This window comes from Pecten maximus, chromosome 5, assembly GCF_902652985.1.
Source record: "Pecten maximus chromosome 5, xPecMax1.1, whole genome shotgun sequence".
In the NCBI taxonomy this organism is placed as follows: Eukaryota; Metazoa; Mollusca; class Bivalvia; order Pectinida; family Pectinidae; genus Pecten; species Pecten maximus.
Window position 1 is genome coordinate 14,576,777 of NC_047019.1, and position 25,363 is coordinate 14,602,139.

Here is a 25,363-nt window from a genome sequence, read left to right on the forward strand (position 1 = left end):
TAGTATCTTTTATTTATTTTTTTTTACATAAAAGACTAGAGGCTCGGTTTTCTCTTTCTGTACGAAGAAATGCATATCTAGAAAAAAATGGATTCCCTCGCATGCTTTAAATGACTGCCATATATTAATATCGCAGTAAACAAAAAAAAATCTCTCGCATACATTTCATTCCGTTATATCTCGCACTTTCGTCAATTTCAATATTTGTTTAGGGAACAAATATAGTTTTCACATGTTTTGAGTAAACAATTGATCAATAATTATTTGAACCGTATATGAATGCGATGCGCTGTAATAGACTCAACATTTAGTGGCGTCCGTAACATATCGGTTTCGTGGTGTAGTGGTTATCACGTCTGCTTTACACGCAGAAGGTCGCGAGTTCGAACCTCGCCGAAACCTCGCTTTCTTTTTATACCATGACTTTGGATTTTATTTCATTTCTTAATCATCCATTGAAACTTAGAAAATAACCAGCAGAGCGAAGCTGGTATGAAGAACTTTGAAATGATTATTTTTGTTTTTCGATATAACCAAATGGAGCATTTTGAGCAATTGAACACAAGAAAGGAAATTTGGTTTTTCAATATGCAGAATAACAGTAGACGCTCATCAATATTTTGAAAATTTTAATAATAAACCTGATCGGATTACCAATAGTAGGAAACTCTCAAACTCTACATAAATATTATCCAAAATTCAACGTCCTTAAATTTACAGTTACAGTTTATACATATAAATAAAGTAGTTGAACTGGAGTTGCGAACCATGTTTAAAACGTTGCATTTTATTTCATTTGAACCGGTACACCAGAATGGTGAACCGGTTCAAATGAAAAAAACAACATTCTGGTTTACATAGTTAACAGGACGTGATAGACTTGTTTAATAACTTCAACTATCCTTATGAATATGTTATGTAGAAACTGCAACATGTTTTTATTGGGAGTCATATACATAAAATATACATTATGTCTCACAATGAATGCACGGTGGCTCACAAAAGTTGACAGAATATTTTCCAATGGCTTCTCTCACAGTTCATTTACCTTGACCAACTTTGACCTACATTTGCATGTCAGTTGTCGTCGACAACACAGTAGAAGTTCACCCTTCCGGACCATCAAGTCTTACTTTCCTTACACTTTTTCCATAGTCCATATGCAAATCTATATTTTGTTCTTGTATCTTGATTCGTCGATTTTATCGATTTTTAAACATCATTATGTGCATGGACACTTTCCGACGATAATAATGCATATATGCATTATCTGTTGAAAATTAAAATGCCACAAGACGAGAGCGTTAAAGATAAAACAATAGGTAGTGTTCGATCCAGGTTGGCAGCCGATCAGACCGTCGGGTAACTGGCCATTGTAGCTATTCCACATTGGTTATTTTTGTTCCGTGACATCATTATATAACCATTGTCTCCCCAGAGCAAGCCCCAGCTAAAACATCAAAGCAAACTCTTTATTGTTTTGCATATAGATTGTGTTCACTTTTCTTACTTTCCGATCAATTCACGTAAATAACTGATTTACAAAATGGGATATTTCATAATCAATGTAAAGTTATCAACTTTTTCTTTTATTTCCATCTAACTATTATAAACGGGAATAACAATATAAACAATAATCTATAGATTTGTTTTCTAGAACTATAATAACATGAATCTATCACCCTTGCACCATTGTATTGCTGCTGGCAAGAAAAAGGTTTGTATCGAAAATTATTTTTAAAATATTATTTCATTTTTTTATTTAATAAATCAATTATATAACTTTAATATTTTATGAATATATGTGATTTGGTGCTTCACCTCATGTTAGCATGCATAAAAAATTCCCATCTTAAAATGAACTCAGCTGTTGATATGACGTTAAACAAAGCAAATCAGTGATATGAGAATGAGCTCTTTACCTATTTTTAACTATCCAAATGTCGTTGCCGTTAAGAGTTCCATAGCCAACAGCAAGCACGCCATGGTCTAATGTGGTTGGACTACACGTTGGTTCGTCATAAACGCCTGATATGTATAAAATATTTACAACAATGTTTTGAAATTATCTCAAGAATATATATGTTAAATTAATTTTGAAATATTTTGCTTTTTGTTATCACATAGAACTACATTACGACCCTCGTCGCAATGGTGTACGCATGGTCTCGATTATGTCTTGTACATGCATCTATTTGCACTTTTATCAACAGAATAATAATATTGTGTTTTTGCGTTTCTGGACATAGATGCCCTTGCACAGGAAACATGTTTTCGTTATAATATAAGCATTTCACTATGAAAGCATTGTACAAAAGACACACAAGGCATAGCTCTAAAGAAATGTCATAACCTGGATTGGAAGGTGCGATAGCCCCTTAATTGAAAAAGTTCTACTTGATAATACTGGGTTTCAAAAGAAGTACATATAATATTAAAGTAAGTTATTATAGTGAAAAAAATATTTCATCAAGATCATTATCAGATTATTACATTCTAATGAAATATTAAATGCTTCTACCATCAAATTAAGGCGTGTTCCTTACCGCCGGCATATTGCTGAAATGAGGAACGACTTGCATCTATGGCAACGGATATGGGTCCTATGGAAGCCACGGCTTCGAGCAACTGCAGTTCATTTCCGGTTGGTACTTTGACAAAACCAGTACACCTTGTTACCACCTTCGACGAATCGTAAAAGCACGCCCCGTCCTGTGTATAATGTAGAAGCAATACACTTCAGTTTATATTATAACACACAATGAAAAATTTGTACATGTAATAATTGTTTGTATTTGCATTTGTCAATCCAATAATTGTGATTAAAAAAGATGATAAATGAAATACATATCCGTTTGACAATACAATTATAACCATTACAGAAGTCCTCAAACGCCTCCATATATACAAATTTTCTTCCAAACCGATCAATGTCTAAGTTTCGACCAATCACAAGCCTCCGTGTAGTTGCAATGCCAACAAAACCCATGTGGAATTCGCAGTCTCCTAATTCCCCCTATGTATCAATTTTCGTCAAAATCTGACTAAATCAAATTTCGGCCAATCAGAGGACAGTAATTAGTGGCCATTTTGTTTAAATGTAAGACCAAAAGTGGCTGGTGTTCCACAGTATACTTACAAATCAAAATTCATCAAAATCGGACACTATCTAAATTTCGACCAATCATAAATCATCTCTGTGGTGGCCATTTTGTTTCTAATTTTAACCAATTTTTTGTATCATATTTAAGAAGAAACAGAGTAAATACTGTAAGTGCTCCAACTTTGTTTGGGTCAAGTAACTTTTATGAAATGACAATAGATTTAATATACAGGTATATAAAAGTCTACATCCGTTTGTCAGTGTACATAAATCCTTTAAACGCCAATAATTTAAAATATGCAAGTTTATATTATACAAATATACATGTAACTATTATTCACGAAAGTCTACCAAAACAATCATGACGAACGGCAACCCAGTATTATATTCAATCTGAAACTCGTGATAATATGTAAAAGAAAAAATAGTACATATTAAGATATCTCAGTGCAAAGGTCTTATTGACCATACGGGTTGTGAGGTGGAGTATTTTTCGTTTGTTGGTGTGGTCGTACAAGTATTTAACTCTAAGCAAACGTGTTCCATCAAACAAAAACCTCATGGGAAACAAATGGAACCACTGCTTACTACCAGTGATGGTCGACAATGTCTTCCACGACCACAGATTGAGATTCCAACATTTGGTATAGATCAATATCATATTTGTAGGTGTTTGTCTCAAGTTATACCTATTGTATCCCATCATTATATCAATGGTGTCACCGATCGAGAAACAAAGTGTCTGAGAACATGGGGGGAAAACACAATCTGTGCATGCAACAAATTCAAGCACTCGCTATTGAAGAAAATATGGCGGTGTGCGGGGTGGTAGTACTACTGTTCTCGCTATTGAAGAAGCAGCTAATGAAGTGTCGCCTGAGAACCATACCTTGGCAGTATACGGATAATCGGCTTCCGACTCAATCCCGTTGACCTGTATATACCGGAAAGCATTATTCATAAGTCCTCCGCTACATCCCTGGTTACCGTAGTCGGTAGAACAGTCATTCAACTGCTGCTCGCTTAGAGGTATTAAAGCTCCAGTCTTTCTAAAATGTTGTCCCTCCAGAGATCCAGTCTAAAAGAAAATGTAACCAAAGTTCTCATGCAAATTGATAATTGTGGACGGATGATTACTACTTGCACCATATCAGATAGCAAAATTGGATAATTCTACACTGACTTTATGTTGAATAACGGAAATACAGTTGTGGTGCACTGAAATGAACATTTTTCTCTCGTAATTCAATAGAATACACATTGAGTGTACCAACTGAGGTCATATAAACCTGATCTACATTTTATTGATTGGAACTGAGTTAGTACTGCCATGAATAAATCGTTGTCGAGGAATGTTCTGCAATACATTATAGTTTACGAACTTGTCATTTCCCGTTTAGGATGGGCCATACGTATATAATGCATTCTTATAGAAGTGTGAGGACCAGCATCAGTGCATTGCCTGTATAATGAACCATTAACCATTAAACATATTTCATCGGATTTTATTGATCTACAACCTACAAGATGAAGTTTCTGTAACAGCATAAGACAATTTCTTTCTAAAAGAAATAAAAATAAAGTTTAGAGCTATCTAAAAGCTGTTGGTCTGTACCACAAGATAAGAGTAACCAACGCGACGTTAACATTTCAAACTACACGTGTACTAATAGATAAATATATATTTACATATTTCATTTGTTTGATGTTTCGTTTTTGTCCATTTTAACTCATTTCTTTTGCCCTAATGTCCTTTACAGTGTTGAGCGGCTGTTAACTATACAATAACTGACCATCTTTTTGTATTTTGTATATATATATATATATTATACTTACCGCACTAAATGCCCAGCAATCACCACACTGGCCCTAAACACAAAGTGAAATGACAGACATAACCGATTTTGTCACTGGACTATTTTAAACAATATAATTAATTTCCCACAAAATATACACACACTCCCGTTATCACAAAACCTGCTTGGAAATGCTGAAAAAAATTAATGTTTAAAAGAGACCTCACGATTTCTGACAAAAGCTATCTTACTTTTTGAAGTCAATGACATTAAAACTTAAAACGCATGCTTATATTCTCTACAACAATTGTTTTCAATTGATTTCGCTGTTCTTTTCCTTACAAACCAATGCTATCAACATATAAATCGCTCACCTGGTCTTTCACATCTGTTACGTAACCAAGCGTTCGCCAATCGATTTCTGTCGGTGCGAAGAAGTTGTTAGGTCGAAGAAATGTCGAAGCCCTGCTGTGATTACTTTCCCGTGACATACTCGAACCAAGCCATCGCACATACTCATCAGAATCCTGTAAGTCAGTAAATCATATTAGATGTACTCATCAGAATCCTGTAAGTCAGTAAATCATATTAGATGTACTCATCAGAATCCTGTAAGTCAGTAAATCATATTAGATGTACTCATCAGAATCCTGTAAGTCAGTAAATCATATTAGATGTACTCATCAGAATCCTGTAAGTCAATAAATCATGTTAGATGTACTCATCAGAATCCTGTAAGTCAGTAAATCATGTTTTCATAACGTTTAGGACATGTTTTGTTTGGTTTTATTTCTTATTTCCATTCACTTCCTTTCAACAGCTTTGGATGCCAAGTGAATATACCAGTTGAATAAGGGTTTTTTTGCGGGACTCTTTGAGTTTGAGTTTCCGTGCGATATTGCAAAACTGACTTTATTATGCTACCTTACTGAAGAATACTGCCGAAGACTCCCAGCAGAATAGACACCCCACCCGGTCGCAATATGAGACCAACGAGTAACCAATCGTTACACTCTCAAAGTGGTGAATGTTGAGCGGAGTAGGACTTATCAGTTGGTATTGGGGACAGGAAGCGACGCCTTCCTCACTAGGGCAATCGTTGAACGAAAAAGGAGACTGTCATGGGAGACATTAGGAAGTTAAGAGAGAAGGTAATATCCCAAATATAGTCGCCTCATACGAATCATGGGATTGGGAGAGCCGGTACCATTCGTACGCTCTACCTGTGGGACATGACAAAAGTAAATAGGGTACCTTAAAGTTGAACTTTACGTGGAGAATATGTATTTACGTTAACCCTCCATGGAATACTTCAATAAACTACAGTAAGCATTAGTTATATAGGTTAATTCTGCAAATGTACATAAAACTAACCATATCCGAAAACTGGTTGATTCCAAGAAAAAACTTCTTCTGTCCAGATACATACAGCTTGTTATGTTCTTCTATTGTCTTAATGTTTGCCTTGAATATCTCAAACCGCTTCCACTCTTCCTGAACAGTCGGGTAAATCTTATCTGGAATAGTATAACCAAAATTTGTATATGACGTGATATAAGTTTCTGTAGGGCTAAAGAACGCATGTTACATCAACCAGGGTACAGTTACAAGTTGTTGTTTTTTTCAGATTGGTTATTGAATGTATAATTATTCGGTATGTTACTACGTGTTGTATGTCAAGCACACGCAAGATAGTAATATACGGAGAAAACAGACAGGCATATTTGACTAGCAGACAAACAGAACAGACAAACAAAAGACGAGCAGTCAGTTAAAATGGCAGACTAATCGATAAGACACAGAAAATGCAGACAGACAGTTTCGGTGTATGTTAATTTCGATAGGGTGAGGGATTTTGGTTATAGCTGTTGTATCAATATAATGCATAATGTATTTTATGAAAGACCAGATGTGCTAAATACTATTTTGACAAAATAATGCTGTTTTTTAATCCTAAAATGGCGGACTATTTTACTCGACCGACTCGACATGCACAATCCGGAACTCCTCGGGCTTTTCCCCATTTGGACTTGCACAAGCTTCGAGACATAAATATCTAGACCGACTTTTTTTATTCGAAAAATAAAACAATTGAAATATAAGGATTGAATCTTGATTTGGTCGATTTCATGGGGTCATGAATTGAGTTGCTCTTGAGACAACTTCAACAGCAGTTCATTAAATTTGTCTCAAGAGCAACTCAATTCATGACCCCATGAAATCGACCAAATCAAGATTCAATCCTTAAATAAATGAAAAGTAATATTGTCGCAATAATTACTATGCTTCTGCTGGAACTCTATAAATGTGACGTCATAAGGTGAAAGGTCAGTAGGTACGACCTTATCACTCGGTGACACCTGGTACCATTCATGAACGTTTGGTGCAGCGGCGACAACCGTCAACAAATAGCAGAGAGCGGGTAACATCGTGTCTAAAAATAGAAAATGAAAGAATTCACGTAACTTCCTTGTCCGGATAGATATGTGATATATAACAAACAAAATTTACATATATTCAGGAAGATATGTCGACCTTGTATCCAATCATATTATACATGCCTAATATGGTTATACGATATATCATGTTTATTAGATAACTATATTAAACTTGTGGGTTATCGTTTGTCTTCAATAATACAAATTGTATCATATGTTCGATATTTCATAAATCATATTCAACACTACAAAAGATATCTTATGAAATTCAAGTAAATCCCTTATATTTCGCGTGGGATTTATTTTCGCATTGATAATCGAGGATAGTCAAATCGTTTTCACGCAAATTTGCTTTTATTTCATATATATATATATACCATATCACATAATCACAATCATATCTGCTGGCCACATATTGCCTTTAATTTTAGACATAGAAAACTCTGTACTTTGTTATTCTTTTAAGTGATATCCCCACAACTTCAAAAAATGCGTCAATTAAGTATTGAACGGCTTTCAGTTGGCATTCATATTGACTATGAATGCCAACTGAAAACCGTTCAATGCTTATATTTACCATCTGCGATTTTTTATTTGTCGTGCGATTTTTTTTTTTTTTTAAATTTTCAAATTCAAATTTCAGTTGGCAGTTCATAAGCTGGTGAACTCGCAACTGAATTGGTAGGGTTATATAGTGACAGTGCCATACAATGGTAAATATTCATATATGTACAGTTATAGGTCAGATGTCGAGCACATGTGCCACAATAAAGAGTAAGAAAAGTGCCAACATAATTTCAATACCACCCAAAATAGTTATTTTATTGAATTGCATAATAAGCAGTAGGAAAATCTTCAAATGCGTTACTGTCGGGTCGGATGTTCTTCCAGACATTGTGAGTCAAAAGTGACTCAATGTTGAGTCAATGGAGAGCCAATGGTGAGTCGGTGGTGAGTCAATGGTGAGTTTCTAATGTCGGTTAGTTACCTTGTTAACAACTCACCTCATTCTCCAAACATAAAAGCATGTGGAGCATTCACATTCGTAGGTTTTGTCTTTGTGCTAATATGCATGAGCAAGTCTGTTCACAGGTAAATACAATCACAGCATGTATAACATGACTGAATCATGTGATTTTTCCGGAATATTCACGTGGCTCACAAACAAAATAGCGGTCAAAATGACTAAATCTGCTAGTGATATAGGAGTACATCTTACAGCTCGTCATTCGCGAAATTAAGGTCATCGTTCACGATTGGTTTGGTTTATTTTGTTTAACGTCCTATCAACAGCTAAGGTCATTCAAGGACGGCCTTCCGTGCGTGCGATATGCATGCGTGTGGCGAGTGCGTATGTGTGTTTTGGGAGACTGCGGTATGTTTGTATGAAGTCTCCTTGTGGTAGGCCGGAATTTTTACCGATTTATAGTGCTACCTCACTGAAGCATACTGCCGAAGACACCCAGCAGCACACCCACCCGGTCACATTATACTGACAACGGGTGAACCAGTCGTCCAACTTCTAATATGCTGCGCCCTAAGCAGGAGTAGCAACTACCATTTTTAAAGACTCTGGCATGTCTCGGCCAGGGGACAGAACCCAAAGCCTTCCTCATAGGGGCGAACGCTCAACTAAAGGCCAAAAGTGAGGCATTGTCAAGGGAGACATTAGGAAGAAGAAAGTTTGTAAGAAAGAAGAGAAAAGATAAGATCCCAAATTCAGTCGCCTCTTACGATCATGCAATGGGGGCAGCAGGTACAATTCTTATGCCCTACCTGCAGGGCACATCGTTCACGAAATCTTGTTATCGCAAACATGTCTGAAGAAAGTCTAAGTGATATACAGTATGTATAAAATAGCATAAATCATCCTGTAAAATACATGTTTGACATAACTTTCTGGATAAATGTAAACCTGATTAGACATGACGTCATTTCATATCGTTGATATGCGATATCGTTATCTAAATCACTAACAAGAAAAACATTAAAACATTTAAACTCTTAAACATTAAACACTGAAATACTTCAACATTAAACATTGAAATGCTTTAACATAAAACATTGAAATGCTTTAGCAAAAAAACTTTGAAATGCTTTAACATAAAACTTTAAAATACTCTAACATAAAACTTTAAAATACTCTAACATAAAACATTGAAATGATTTAACATAAAACATTGAAATGATTTAACATAAAACATTGAAATTATTTAACATAAAACATTGAACTGCTTTAACATGAAACATTGAAATGCTTTAACATAAAACATTGAAATGCTTTATCAGAGTAATGATCTGAATGTTAGTACTCATCTGATGGTCTATATAAAATCATTATATTGATATATTTATGATAAACATTTAACAGTGTTATAATTACCTTTATTGGCGATGAATCTTTTTCAGCCGTAATCTACCCTGAAGAGTCGTGTTGGATGAATGACTGTCGGTGTGTTATATACAGTGTTGGATTGAAGGACTGTCGGTGAGTTCGGTACGCCGTGTACCTTGGGTTGTGTCTTGTCTTGTGACTGAACAGTAGGTAAATTACACCCCAAAAACCTGCCGAGTGTGTCTTGTGACTCTCGCCCTGTTTGCCAGAGCTTTGTCAGCTTTCTTCCTCTCATCATCTCTACATTGAATAATGCACATCAACAATTATTCTAGTTTGTGTAAAACAAAAGTATAGCACCGTGGCTTACGCACATGTTTAAAGGTATCTTACAATTGTTTTAATATGAATAATGTTTTAGTTTTACATTTCAATTCAAGATGTAGGCTAAATATTTTAAATTTAAAAAAAAAATATCGCTTTTCTGTCCAGGAAGTCATGTGAGCCGAACAAAATTGGCATTTTGCCAGTGGTTCTTGCGTGTATATCCTTGAATATCAGGACTGAATAAATTCTGTCGATACCCGCATCTATCAAAATATAGCGAAATATTCTCTGTTTGCAGGTGTTCGTATGTACACAGATTAACAGGAAATAACTAAACTAGTCCATGCATGGCTTTCTACCTGGCCTAGTTTTCACATTGTGTGGGTGTCATAAAAGTCATTGTGAACATTATACTTAGCAAGCACACTTAGTGTTGTACGTGCAAAACATATATAGTGCAAAGGTCAATTAGTTAACCAATCAACTCAATTAGTATAAACTCTGCTTACCGCCAGAAATCTGAGAGAAACGTACCTAGATATAGTGTCTTAGTATATAGTGTGAGTATGCATTGTGATGATACTCTCCGAGAAAGAGTCATTATAACCGATTGAACTCAAGAAAATGATGTTGAGGTTTTATGTACACTATTGCCTCACTCCAAAAGTTACATAGTTTACACTATTACCACTCTCTAAAAGTTACACACTTTACACTATTACCACTCTCTAAAAGTTACAGTTTACAATATTACCACTATCCAAAAGTTACAGTTTACACTATTACCACCCTTCAAAAGTTACAGTTTACACTATTACCACTATCCAAAAGTTACACAGTTTACAATATTGCCTCACTCTAGAAGTTGCATAGTTTACACTATTACCGCCGTTCAAAAGTTACATACTTTGCACTCTTACCGCCCTCCAAAAGTAACCTGCTTTACACTATTACCACCCTCCAAAAGTTACATACTTTATCCTATTACAACCCTCCAAAAGTTACATATTTTACCCTATTACCACCTTCCAGAAGTTACCTACTTTACACTATTACCATCCCCCAAAATTTACATACTTTACACTATTTCCGCCCTCCAAAATTTACATATTTTATACTATTACCACCCTTCAAAAGTAACCTGCTTTACGCTATTACCACCCTCCAAAAGTTACATACTTTACACTATTACCACCTCCAAAATATTTTAATAATTAATTTCATCTATTTACTTTTTCAAGGTATGTACGTGTGTGTACCAACATAAGTTTACATATTTTGTTTGCTGGATGTCATTTCCTCTAACACCTGTTGTGCTCACCATTTATTGGCCCTGGTAGCCTATTACAGCTGTATTAAGTGTTGATGGGCCATCAAGACCAAAACACCAATTATGATAATTGTATCCCGCAATGCATCGTGCATCGTCTCTATAAAAGGTCTATAAGCAATCATTAGTAGGACGCCGATATCATTGTTTTTATTTGTTGATAATTACATATCGTGGACAATCTTATTAAAACACAAATCATTATACACTACGTTATGAAGATCTAAAGTTGGTCGGTAAGGGGTCATGTTCAGGTGACCTTTCAACCAACCAATCAAACACATTAAAGAATACAAACATACAAACTAAATCATAATACCAACTCTAAATCGATATAGATTTGCATATAGAAGGAGAATAAGACAAATTGCTACAGTGGAGTAGGTGTCTTCGTCGACCCCACCCGCCTACATCTATGTCAAATCCGGGTTACTTTCTCAAAATTAGCACTAGGGTTGAAGATGATCGGCTTCATATCGCATAAGAAAATAGAATGTTTAAAAGTGATATACATTATGTCGATATAAAATGTCCCCGTTCCATCGCCAACCCACTTCTCTCGAGACGCAGGACATAGAATTGTATCTGCTGTACCTTTTGTGTGATCGTAAGAATCAACTAAACATGAGATGATATTTTCTCTCTTTTTTTTTAAACAACTTTCTTTTTCCTAAATGCCTCGCTTTTTGGCCATTAGTTGCATGTTCACTCCTGTTAGGAAGGCAAGCAAGAGTCTATAAATGTGATAGTTGCTACTCTGCTAAACGATCGTTAGTCTTGCAGTGGGACGACTGGTTCGCCTTTGTCAGTACAACGTGATCAGGTGAGGTGCCTTGCTGTATGTCCGACAGTATATTTCAAAGGGATAGCACTATAAAGTCAGCCTCAATTCCGCGCTATCACAAGGATTAAAAAATAGTTTCCAAAAATACATACACATACGCATCTCGCACTCAGGAGAGGCTGCGTCCTTAAATGACCTCAGCTGTTGTTGGGGTTTTAAACAATTTAAATCCAACCAAAGCAATCATTAATCTACCAAATTCATTGATTATACTGAATCTGATTGTCCTCAAACTTCATACACTTACTTGCTACTATGCCACATGATCTCGTGAATGAATTTGCCTTTCAATGTCCGCAGATCCAAATTGAGGTCACTCTTGCTATAAATAGATTTCCATCGTCCTAGCTCTACCATCTTCGTCCTTCAAACTCTTACTCATAAATGGTATCGCTTGTGATGATATTTAACGGTAAGTTGTCCTGGGCGGTGTCGTGATTCGACAATTCTTACCATATTTTATGGTGCGTGTGCCAATGTTGAATAGCGAGGGGATTGCCTTTATTCTACCAACAACTGAGATCATTCTTGGACGGCCTCCCCTGTGCCCGAGATGCATGCGTGTGGTAAATGTGTGCGTGTGTGAGTGTGCGTGTGTGTGTGTGTTGGGAGGCTGTGTTATGCCTTTGTGATAGCGCGGAGTTGACGTCGACTCTATAGAGCTACCTTACTGAATCATACTGTTGAAGACAACCCGGCAGGACACCCCACCCGGACACATTACACTGACAACGGCCGAACCAGTCGTCCCACTCCCAAAAATACTGAACGCTAAGCAGGAGAAGCATGCCTCGGCCAGTGGACACAGTCCAAAAGTTACCTCGCAGGGGCGAGTGCTCATCTATAAAGGGCCAAAGGTGATACACTGTCAACGAAGGCACGAGGAAGAATAAAGATGCTATAAAGAAGAGAAAATACAAGATCCCAAAAAGTCGCGTAATACAAGTACGCATAGGTGACAGCAGGTATAATTCTAACGCCCTACCTGCCTAAGATGCCTTGTTGAAATCGAAACAATAAAAGTCGATAAGAAATACAAAAATTATCAAATTTTAGTATTGATTGTATTTTATCACTATAAACAATTGCGTCTATAATTTTAAGAAGGTCTTAAACATATAATATGATAGAATGATGAAATTTTATTTATCTACTCGAATTGTTTATTCGTCACGATTGACGTCTGTACATCGCCAAAAGCTCGGTATTTAAGAATGAAAAAAACCCAACTAAATCTTAGACTCGTTCCATCAATCTCATACACAAAAGAACTGTAATATTTAATATCGGGTAAAAGTATTTTGAAATGTTATGTTATAAGTTAATGCATAGTTATTGAATTTGCCACATTTCCGCTTGAATACTGCCTTGAATGTCATTATTAATCTGTTTAATTGTGAAATGAGGTTTTTTCACCCATTCATATATTCCTTGATGGTAAATTTATCTTAAAAGTAATATTTTCAAGTAAAATGGACAAAGAAAATATAACGTTGTACTCTGCCAATTAAGAAACAATGCCTCATACCTAAATTCAGATCTTCATAAAGATCACCTGGTTGAATCAGCAGCATGTGTATGTAACTATGAAAATGAAAATATTCAACATTTCATGTTTGAATGTCCTTTATTTAATAATACTAGACAACATCTAATTCAAAGCTTAGCACAAATAAACACTCAAGATGATCAAAATCACTATAATATTAATGCTCTTCTAAAAGGATGTAATCTAAGTAACAATAATGTCAATATTGACATAATAAAATGTGTAACACTGTACATACATGAAACTGGAAGATTTGATATTTGATATGCATAATCCCCCATTTTTATTTTTTCATTTTATTCTTTATTTAAACTTATTTAGTTAGGTAGCATAGTGGTAGAGAATGGACTGGATGGAAATGGGCATTATTGTAATATAGTTTATATAATATACATGTTAAATCGAGGTAACTTCTACAGCAGCAATTTTAGACTGAACATATAATTTGTAAGCGTTACTGTAACTCCACTCACAAACTATATACAGTATACCTCTCTGGTGGAATTGGGTTTTGACCTATACTATGCTCAACACATAATCACGTGTGTCTTAGTCCGAACGCACCGGTAGTAGTTTTATATGTATAAGAAAGAGGTGTTCCGAAAACGGTCAAGTGACTATTAGTAACATGCCTTGGAATAGCTGTGATCTTTTGGATTATGTTTGGGGATAAAACAATACCAATGTTTTTCGTGTTTCCTATCACAACTGAGTAGTCCGTGATTCAGACAGTGTCTGATTTACAGAGTAAGAAATAAGTGGATAGTTCAGTGATGTTGGATTAAACTGAAGGTAAGACGTATGCGGTGAAATTGTTACCCTTGTAAATAAGTTCCGCGCACCTGTCAAAAACTGTATTCTCGGTGTCTTCACGTATAGTTCTTTTGTTTGAATCTTGGTCTATTTCTCGAAAGGAGTTTTTGCTTCTTATTCATCCTCATACGCAATGATATTTCCCATGGCGGTATATGGCAATATATTTACCGTGTTAATTTGCTGGCCACTGGCTTGTTCTTTTTTATCATCGTGTTAATTCGCCTGTCAAACTTTTGTTTATTTTGATGCTTGTCTATTTTCATTAAAACGTTTTTCATTTTTCTGATAATTTGTGATTTCTTTGATCTTAAACCACATTGAATACCTACTCGGCCTATCTTTGTATCGACATAGATGTCTTATGCTCTTGTATACTATAATCTTGCTGTATCATTTCTAATGTAAGTCAATAAAATTCTACAAGAGTGACAAGTTTTCTTCTAGTTTGTAAGGATAAATGTGAATAGACTTTTATGGTTTCGAAATGCTCTTTATAAAATTTCATCGAGATATGATACTCTAGGTATGCCCAGTCACTATACACACAGAAACCCTTGATGACAGAAAGGTGTAGTGGTACAGGTAAATTTGTTATCTGAATATTTTCCTTCGTAAAGAATTAATCTTTTAGTAAATCATTCGTCCACCGCTAAGTTAATGCTACGTGTATTACATAATATTTCTTCGTGCGTGTTCAAATTCTGTTTTGTTGTACTCGCTTATTGTATAATATATGGTCAAGTTAATTGACTCGCATGTTGTTAATTTCTTACAGATAAACGACCATGACCATGTCTGCTTACTGGGAAACTCTACCGGAAGTTGTACTTGGCAAGGTGTTCAGAGACTTGGATGTTGTTGGTAAAATCGCAGTACGGTCCACGTGCTTGAACTGGCAACGTGCGTCTTCTCGACCGGAAGTCTGGAAATGTTTTTCATATTCTGAGAAGAATGTATGGGAATCGTTGTTTCCGTTAGGTATGCCTGCATCTATAGAGGATTTTGAAAGTTATCGGAAGTTTCATGAAGAGTTGTTGTTCTGTGTCCGCATATTTGGAGAATTCTTCAAAAACGTTGAACTGGAACTAAAGGGTACCCAATCATGGGAAGTGTTTGAGTGTCTGTCAAAAGTGAGCCACAGAGTTGATTCTTTTACGCTTCTGAAACGGATTGAAGGGGAGACATTTTCAGTTCCCCTGAAAACAGCCATTTTTGAATTCTGTAAAAGAAATGTGAAAATTACAAACGTGCATATAGATGATCTGAACTTTCAGGGACAGAAGAACGAAGCCCTTCCTCTTGGTTTGATACATTCCACCTGTTTACAAAAGCTGCGGGTCGTCAACTCATTCAAAGGTTGTTCATTGAGCAATTTAATGTATTTAGTGAATTTGAAGGAACTTACAATTAATCCTAACCAGATGAATTTCAGTTTGTTAAAACATTTAGCTGGGTGCTCGCTACGACACCTACACATTGTGGCCAACTACAAAACTAAAGACTTCTACAACGAGGCGTTGAGCGACTTCCACTGGAAGGAGATACGGAAATGCGGGCCAAACCTCCGCGTCGACTGCCGACTGGCTGTCTTACACGAGTGGACGGAGAAGGAGGTGCTGTTGAAGGCGAACATGCCATTAGCATCACTTGTGTACCGGAAGAACCGTTGGGTGAAGTGCTGGTCGGAGCTTAGTCGTATACTCGGTAACTATAGGGAGACATTGGAGGAACTGGTGGATTTCAGTTTAAGCGAACGCGTGTACAGGCCCTCGGAACACATGGAATATTCTGACAGGATTGATGAACATATCTTAGACATCGTCAGATGCTGTCCAAAGCTTTCCACATTCACGGTCAAAGAAACACTCTCAAGTGCAACCATTCTTCTCATTGCTTTTCAGAAAAGAAATTTTCCAAATTTATTCATTCGAGAGGATATGGTAACATACCTAAATGATCTACCTGACGATATAACGGAAGATATGGACGCCAAGAATTTCGTCGACAACAACTGGCAGAGAGGGATGTTCTGTCGAGCAATGTCTTGCCTACTTGGCCGGGAGTGGCGCCCGCTTGACAAAGAAGAGTATTACCAATTGGTCCAGGAAAAATACAGCGAATTGTTTTGATTCCCAAGTTTTCATACTATTTAAGAAATTGTTGTATATTTTCTCACAATGTTCCCAACAATGGTTAACCAACCTCACGTCATTGTTATTCAAACAAAAATGCAGCATTGCATTCATTGTCCTTCATTTTATCTCGGCATAGTTGACAATCCTTATGAGGTGATCAGATTTATTACCATGCTTTTGTGATCCTTATAAGTATATTCATTTTAAAATTCGATGAGAAATTCGAAATGAGGATCTCCATCATGCATTGATTCCATTGGCTCGTTGACTGAAACTTGATGTTTGTTGATCGCGTATGCCACACCGTGGCATCCGTCGTCCGTCAACAATTGACTTCTTCATTACCGCTGATTGAAATTTGACCAAAATTGATCAGAAGCATCCTTATGGGGTGTGGACTCAAAATTGTACAACTGATGAGGCTGAACACCCCCCCCCCCCCCCCCCCCCTGAACTAAAGGGCTGACCCCCTGGGGACTTGGGGGCTTGGCCAAAATGGGTCAATTTGGCTATATTGATATAAGTAATTTCTTCTCTGAAACCGAGCAATGAATATCGCTAGTATTTGCCTGATAGCATTTCTATGGATTGGAGATTTATTTGTACAAATAGTGGGACTGACCCCTGAGGACCTGGGGCGGGGCCAAAATAGGTCAATTTGGCTTGGATATCGCTGATTTTCCCTGGTAGCGTCAATATGGAATGGGTATCCAAAATTTTACAAATGGCTGGCTGATTTCACGGGGACCTAGGGGGTGGGGCCAAAATGGGTCAATTTGGCTATGTCAATATCAATGACCTCTTCTCTGAAACCGAGCAGGGATATCGCTCATATTTGCCTGGTAGCATTTATACGGGATGGGGATCTAAAATTGTACAAATGGTGGGGCTGACACCTCTCCGGGAGCCTGGGGGCCGAAGTGGGTCAATTTATATCAATTTGACTGTATTTGATATAAACGACTTCTTTAAGACAAAGCAATGCTTTTTGTTATATACCGATTATTTCAATTTGAGATCCTTAACTAGGAAAGTGATTATTATATAATTCAAATAGAAGTTTTTGTCATATTTGGTGAAATATCCAGGTGAGCGATACAGACACTTGGGCCTCTTGTTGTATTCTTATATTTTTTGTTATTTGAAAATTTTATTGTGATATTAACCAGTATATTGTAGTTATATTGTTTATTTAAATATGAAATAAACTTTTATTTGTGAAACTAACCGATACATTACACGACGTGTTAACTTCGTACGTCATATTACAACACAATTTTCGTACCTTATATTACAACACAATTTTCGTACCTTATATTACAACACAATTTTCGTACCTTATATTACAACACAAACTTCGTACGTCATATTACAACACAATTTTCGTACCTTATATTACAACACAATTTTCGTACCTTATATTACAACACAAACCTCGTACCTTATATTACAACACAAACCTCGTACCTTATATTACAACACAAACCTCGTACCTTATATTACAGCACAAACCTCATACCTTATATTACAACATAACCTACTTTGTACGTTATATTACAACACGAACTACTTCGTACCTTATATTACAACACAAACCTCGGACCTTATATTACAACACGAACTTCGTACGTTATATTACAACACAAACCTCGTACCTTATATTACAACACAAACCTCGGACCTTATATTACAACACAAACCTCGGACCTTATATTACAACACAAACCTCGGACCTTATATTACAACACGAACTTCGTACGTTATATTACAACACAAACCTCGGACCTTATATTACAACACAAACCTCGGACCTTATTTTACAACACGAACTTCGTACGTTATATAACAACACAAACCTCGTACCTTATATTACAACACAAACTTCGTACGTTATATTACAACACGAACTACTTCGTACGTTATATTACAACACATACTTCGTACCTTATATTACAACACAAACCTCGTACCTTATATTACAACACAAACTTCGTACCTTATATTATAATACAAACCTCGTACCTTATATTATAATACAGACCTCGTACCTTATATTACAACACAAACCTCGTACCTTATATTACAACACAAACTTCGTACCTTATATTACAACACAAACTTCGTACCTTATATTACAACACAAACCTCGTACCTTATATTACAACACGAACTACTTCGTACGTCATATTACAACACAATTTTCGTACCTTATATTACAACACAATTTTCGTACCTTATATTACAACACAATTTTCGTACCTTATATTACAACACAAACCTCGTACCTTATATTACAACACAAACCTCGTACCTTATATTACAACACAAACCTCGTACCTTATATTACAGCACAAACCTCATACCTTATATTACAACATAACCTACTTTGTACGTTATATTACAACACGAACTACTTCGTACCTTATATTACAACACAAACCTCGGACCTTATATTACAACACGAACTTCGTACGTTATATTACAACACAAACCTCGTACCTTATATTACAACACAAACCTCGGACCTTATATTACAACACAAACCTCGGACCTTATATTACAACACGAACTTCGTACGTTATATTACAACACAAACCTCGTACCTTATATTACAACACAAACCTCGGACCTTATATTACAACACAAACCTCGGACCTTATATTACAACACAAACCTCGGACCTTATATTACAACACGAACTTCGTACGTTATATTACAACACAAACCTCGGACCTTATATTACAACACAAACCTCGGACCTTATATTACAACACGAACTTCGTACGTTATATTACAACACAAACCTCGTACCTTATATTACAACACAAACCTCGGACCTTATATTACAACACAAACCTCGGACCTTATATTACAACACAAACCTCGGACCTTATATTACAACACGAACTTCGTACGTTATATTACAACACAAACCTCGGACCTTATATTACAACACAAACCTCGTACCTTATATTACAACACAAACCTCGTACCTTATATTACAACACAAACTTCGTACCTTATATTACAACACAAACCTCGTACCTTATATTACAACACAAACTTCGTACCTTATATTACAACACAAACTTCGTACCTTATATTACAACACAAACCTCGTACCTTATATTACAACACAAACTTCGTACCTTATATTACAACACAAACCTCGTACCTTATATTACAACACAAACCTCGTACCTTACATTACAACACAAACCTCGTACCTTATATTACAACACAAACTTCGTACCTTATATTACAACACAAACCTCGTACCTTATATTACAACACGAACTTCGTACCTTATGTTACAACACGAACTACTTCGTACCTTATATTACAACACAAACCTCGTACCTTATATTACAACACAAACTTCGTACCTTATATTACAACACAAACCTCGTACCTTATATTACAACACAAACCTCGTACCTTACATTACAACACAAACCTCGTACCTTATATTACAACACAAACTTCGTACCTTACATTACAACACAAACTCCGTACCTTATATTACAACATAAACCTCATACCTTATATTACAACACAAACCTCGTACCTTATATTACAACACAAACCTCGTACCTTATATTACAACACAAACCTCGGACCTTATATTACAACACAAACCTCGTACCTTATATTACAACACAAACTTCGTACCTTATATTACAACACGAACTTCGTACCTTACATTACAACACAAACCTCGTACCTTACATTACAACACAAACTTCGTACGTTATATTACAAGACAAACTCCGTACCTTATATTACAACACAAACCTCGTACCTTACATTACAACACAAACTTCGTACCTTACATTACAACACAAACTCCGTACCTTATATTACAACAAGGCTAGATGAAGCAAAGATGATTAGAATTAAACAAGGAATCAACTGTCTAATGACCAAGGTCACTGGGTCAAAAGTAAGTGACATTTGGTTGAAAAGGTCAACCTCAAAGTGGATCTCTAAATGTGACCCTGGTTCTTAGAGGGAGATGTATTTGGGATTAAAATGAAACAAAACAAATCTAACGATCTTTTGTCATTCGGGTACTTCAAATTTGCTAGCCCTACAGATATAGAGGCGGGCGTGTGTGATGTATATTTTTCTCCCTTGCCCATGATAGGACACTTGCTGGCCTCGGTGTTTTAGCTTTATTTTGGGTTTGATCCAGAAAACAAAATGGCTGACAGTTGAATTTTTGTATTACATTTCTATTTCACTATCTTTGAATTCATACCGGTATGTTGGTTCCTCTTGTCTCAAGCTTCATATGTAGGCTTCCCTTGATCCGTAGTTGTGCCCATTTGATTTTGAGTCTGATCCAGAAACAAATTGCTGACAGTTAAAGTTTAGCATAGTTCTTTCTGATTCACGGAAAATTCACCTCTAAGATATCTCTTAGATTTCATATGAAGCCTTCCTTGTTACTGGATGAATAAAGTAGAAAAAAAAAGATCATAAACCAAACATGTAAAGATCTTTTAGTGGTGATCAAAAGATTCCTCTTTGATCTCTTGTTTACCTTCTTTGGTCAGTATCACTTTGAGGAGGAGGACCAGAGCTTCTGTCTGGTTATTCTACCAAAATAAAAAAAAGATTGCTTACGTACACTTTCGCTCTCTGCACTCCTGGAATATGTCGTGGCAAAACTGTAGGCACTGCCCCCTCGTGGATGAAACAAAAAGATTAATTTGGTCCTTTGATGTACATCAAACGAATTCAGAAGTCGCCGTATCGTTTAATTGACTTGAATTTGGATTTGGTTGTCGTTCCTCTATGGTATCCGGCGTAATGATTGCTCAGGGTTTTTACCTGCCACCAATCAAATAGCTAGTAATGAGCCTTCGATGTTGCTATGACACTATTACAGGGGTGTAGAGAACTGAAGTGATGGTAACCCCTGGAGTATCGAGGATGATTAATGGATTACTGGTGTACGTTATATGATCAGTCGCGTCCCTTCTTTATCATTGTGGAATATTCCGGGTTAAGTGTTTCTAATCTAATGATATCACCAAGGCCTGACAATACAGATAGTGTGTAATGTAGATGGTGGTTTTATCTAATATGGTTAGTATTTTGATGTCTTAAATACGTGTTCACTTTCTCCACGATCAATTAATTTGTGCTTGCAGGCATCACTCAGCATTTCCACTGCTTCATTATAACTACTCAAAGCGATGGAAGTATCTTTTCAGAAAAAAAAAAGGAGTTGATGTTTAGGGGCCGTTTATGTATATTTAAGGCCAAAATACAGTTGTCTTGTTCCCTTTCTTATAAAGACCGACGCTTTAATGTTTATGCTCACTAACCAATAGTAAATATAATTACTTGCAAAACCACAGTATACCGTAGTAAAACCAATCGGGGAAGCTGTACTGGGAATTGACAACCTATTACAATAGGTGTGCCGGGGAGTGACAGCAATGCCAATCACAGAAGTTGTACTGGGGAGTGACAACCAATCAGGGTGTGCTGTGCTGGAGAGCCACAACCAATCAGAGTAATATTATGGTACTGAGGAGTGAGAACCAGTTAAATTAGTTGAACTGAGGAGCGACAACCAATCAGAGTGCGTGTACTGGTTTTGTGATGTATTGCTTTACGTCATACCAACATCTTTGGTCATTTAATTATTGTCTCCCCTGTGTGCGAAATGTTCCATCGAGAGAGCGCGAATCTGATGCCGACTTTATAGTGTTATCTCACAGAAGCATACTGCTGAAGACATCCTACTTTACCTGGTCACGTTATACTTTTTTTTTTTTACGTCCTTTTAACAGCCATGGTCATTTAAGGACGTGCCAGGTTTGGAGGTGGAGGAAAGCCGGAGTACCCGGAGAAAAACCACCGGCCTACGGTCAGTACCTGGCAACTGCCCCACGTAGGTTTCACGTTATACTTGTAACAGTGTCATTATTTAATGACATTTGGGTATTATTTAGATTTATCCATTTTTGTACTACTGTGCATGTACAGGCTCCGTATTTATCATATGTATATGTGTACGCAGTTGTATCGTATGCTATTTATATATATATGTAAACCTGTTTAACAGGTCAGAGGTCAGAGTTATTTTTATAGTAGAGTGACCATGGGTCAATGCGCACCCGCGCTTTTTAGGGTAGCGTCACTCCCGTACTAGGCACCGTTGTGAGTGGACGTGTATATGTCGCGTCTATATATTTAGCGCATCCGTGTTGTACCAATCTACATCACTGTGAGTACTTCATAATTTCTAACTTTAATGTATATTGTATTGTATGTAGTAATATTTGGATATGTTGAATGTCAATTATTTCCTTTATAAATTAATTGAAATAATTTACTTATTGGTAAAGATTGTCCAGAAATTGAATTTCCCGCCACTTTCTTATTATTTATTCTGTGTGGATAAACGTTTTGGTCTAGCTGATAGGCGTTATGCATTTAGCCTTTTATATTAAACATTGTAGTTAGTATACGGTGCTAGTACATGTTAGTAAATATTGTTTATTTTATTATTGTAGCATTTATATGCGCTGTAATATTGTACGGGTTGTCTCCCCGGGAGTCGAGCCCTCTTCGTCAAATGAAGAGGTAGGTTTTTTATATGGCTCCATTTATATTGTGTTGGTAGCATCATTTTTAAGAATATCCATGTACATGAGAAATTGTCATTGTTTGTATAAGCGTTACGCACTTGCTACTTTGTCAGATCTGTAATGTGCATAGTTCAGTATTAGTTGTAACGTTTATGATTACGCCTGGGTTAGTAGGTGTTCTTGAATCTTAGGTTCTAAGCGTTATGCTTCCGGTTGCGTCAGGTGCGTACACCTGTCGTGTTATTGTGGGATGGATTATTCCACTTTGAGATTGTAACTATTTTACTTACTGTTGTTATTTGTTATTTTAGGGTGTTTTATGGACTAATAAATTATGAATTGGAACTCAAGCGTTGGAGTCATGGTGTAGACAATTTGAATAACCGACCCGGCTCAAAACGACCGGTTACATACTGACAGCGAGCGAACAAGTAAAAGTGGTGAGCGTTAAGCGAGAGTATACGTAACATCTACCTTTTTTATGTTTCGGCCAGGGGACAGAACCCTAAGCCTTCCTCACAACAGCGAACGATCACCTAAAGGCCATACTTGAGACAGTGTTAAGTGAGACATTAGGAAGTTGCTAGAAAGAAGAGAAAAGCTAAGATTCCAAATTTAGTTGTCTCTTACGATATGCAATGGTTTGTACTTGGAAGCGACAACCTATCAAGGTAAGCTGCACTGGGGAGTGACAATCAGTCAGTGTAGTTGTACCGTGACGGTTCGACCTATCACGGTAGTGTTACTGGAGAGTGACACCATGCCAATCGGAGAAGTTGTACCCACGAGTGACAACCATGCCTATCGGATTGGTTGTACCGTAAAGCGACAATAAATCTGGGTAATATGTACTGGGGATATACACTGTACAGCCAATCAGATTTGTTGTATCGGAGAGTGACAAACAACTATAGTAGCTCTACCTGAGAGTGACAACCAATCAGATTAGTCTTACCGGAGAGTAGCGACAACCAATCGGAGTAGTTCTGCTGTGAAGTGAAAACCAACCCTAGTAGTCTTACATGAGAGTGACTACCAATCGGATATAGTTCTGCCAGAGAGTGACAACCTACAGAGTACTTTTACGGGAGAGTGACAACCAATCAGGATAGTTTTACTAGAGAGTGACAACCAATCAGAGTAGTCTTACTAGAGAGTGGCAACCTACAGAGTTCCTGTACGGGAGAGTGACAACTTGTCAGAATAATTGTACCGGAAAATGACAACCAATCAGAGAAGTTGAACTGGAATGTGACAGTCATTCCGTCATAAGATAACTATAAAAATATAAAAATACTGAGACATCCATTTGTTAAAGTTTTAACATTTTTTTAGGTATGAATGAAGTGAAAATAAATTTTCATGCTACAATAACAGATATAACAGTGATTCTAAAAGTCGTGGATTGCTGTAACTCAACTGAATTTTTACATATATGTAAATAGCTTGACATTTGTTCTCGGTCACTTTTACCTTTACAGTGTTAAACAGGTTAATGAAAGAAATATAATTAATATTTCGGAATTATTTTAAGAGTAATTGCAAGATAGATTTTGACAGTGTCATCACATTATTCAGGAAATGGAAAAAAATAATAAAAAGGTATCCAGGTTCCGACGAGTTTCGAACTCGTGACCTTCTGCGTGTTAAGCAGACGTGATAACCACTACACCACGGAACCTTGGTGACTGATAATTTATTTCAAATGAATATAAATTTAGCTTGCTTTGCAATTATCATCTTGTGTGTGAATGTATCACTTTGGTACAAATTATGGTTGCTAATTAGATTCACATAGATATAAAAGACACATATACTATATACAGTACGTATAAATATATGTAGATCTACATTTTATTGTCATCACTTAGTAGCCATAATAATATGTGCAACCAAGATAGGATAAGATGCGAAGTGTTCCGAACATTCTACTATTTTAATAATCAGGTAAATGCCTACATTTGGACATGTTTATTTACTATTCGTAAATCTTCTTGATTGTTTTAGTTTACTTCCCTCGGTTCTTAAAATGAATCAGATAATGTCAAACCACAGGCCTGTTATAACGCTTGCGAAGTGGAG

General features: G+C 36.4%; 2 protein-coding genes, 1 long non-coding RNA gene and 2 other non-coding genes across 5 annotated transcripts; 3 read left to right on the top strand and 2 right to left on the bottom strand.

Moving 5' to 3' along the window:
• Window positions 1-16: 16 nt before the first annotated feature.
• LOC117327256 (cathepsin L1-like) lies at window positions 17-9,883 on the bottom strand. Its single transcript, XM_033884162.1, has 9 exons — window positions 9,721-9,883; window positions 7,181-7,333; window positions 6,274-6,416; window positions 5,274-5,426; window positions 4,940-4,972; window positions 3,993-4,181; window positions 2,547-2,712; window positions 1,923-2,028; window positions 17-1,450 (listed from the first exon to the last, which is right to left on the bottom strand). The coding sequence occupies exons 2-9, from the start codon at window positions 7,326-7,328 to the stop codon at window positions 1,351-1,353; spliced, it is 1,038 nt and encodes a 345-aa protein (XP_033740053.1). The 5' UTR covers window positions 7,329-7,333; window positions 9,721-9,883; the 3' UTR covers window positions 17-1,350.
• Trnav-uac lies at window positions 330-402 on the top strand. Its single transcript has one exon. It is a non-coding gene; the product is annotated as a tRNA-Val (tRNA).
• Window positions 9,884-14,301: 4,418 nt separating the features above from the next.
• Window positions 14,302-17,093, top strand: LOC117327257. The gene is made up of 2 exons (XM_033884163.1): window positions 14,302-14,514; window positions 15,314-17,093. Exon 2 carries the CDS (start codon window positions 15,324-15,326, stop codon window positions 16,665-16,667), a length of 1,344 nt encoding a protein of 447 aa, XP_033740054.1. The 5' UTR covers window positions 14,302-14,514; window positions 15,314-15,323; the 3' UTR covers window positions 16,668-17,093.
• Window positions 17,094-22,606: 5,513 nt separating this feature from the next.
• LOC117327258 lies at window positions 22,607-23,626 on the top strand. Its single transcript, XR_004532602.1, has 2 exons — window positions 22,607-23,276; window positions 23,593-23,626. It is a non-coding gene; the product is annotated as an uncharacterized LOC117327258 (long non-coding RNA).
• A 1,263-nt stretch (window positions 23,627-24,889) lies between these two features.
• Trnav-aac lies at window positions 24,890-24,962 on the bottom strand. Its single transcript has one exon. It is a non-coding gene; the product is annotated as a tRNA-Val (tRNA).
• Between the last annotated feature and the right edge of the window lie 401 nt (window positions 24,963-25,363).

Coding starts and splice junctions, on each gene's coding strand:
- LOC117327256 (XM_033884162.1), bottom strand. CDS start 7,328: ATGTTACCCGCTCTCTGCTATTTGTTGACGGTTGTCGCCGCTGCACCA. Junction 6,417..7,180: donor AGAGTTCCAGCAGAAGCATA/GTAATTATTGCG, acceptor ATACTATTCCAG/ATAAGATTTACCCGACTGTT. Junction 4,182..4,939: donor ATTGCTGGGCATTTAGTGCG/GTAAGTATAATA, acceptor ATTTTCTTTTAG/ACTGGATCTCTGGAGGGACA.
- LOC117327257 (XM_033884163.1), top strand. CDS start 15,324: ATGACCATGTCTGCTTACTGGGAAACTCTACCGGAAGTTGTACTTGGC.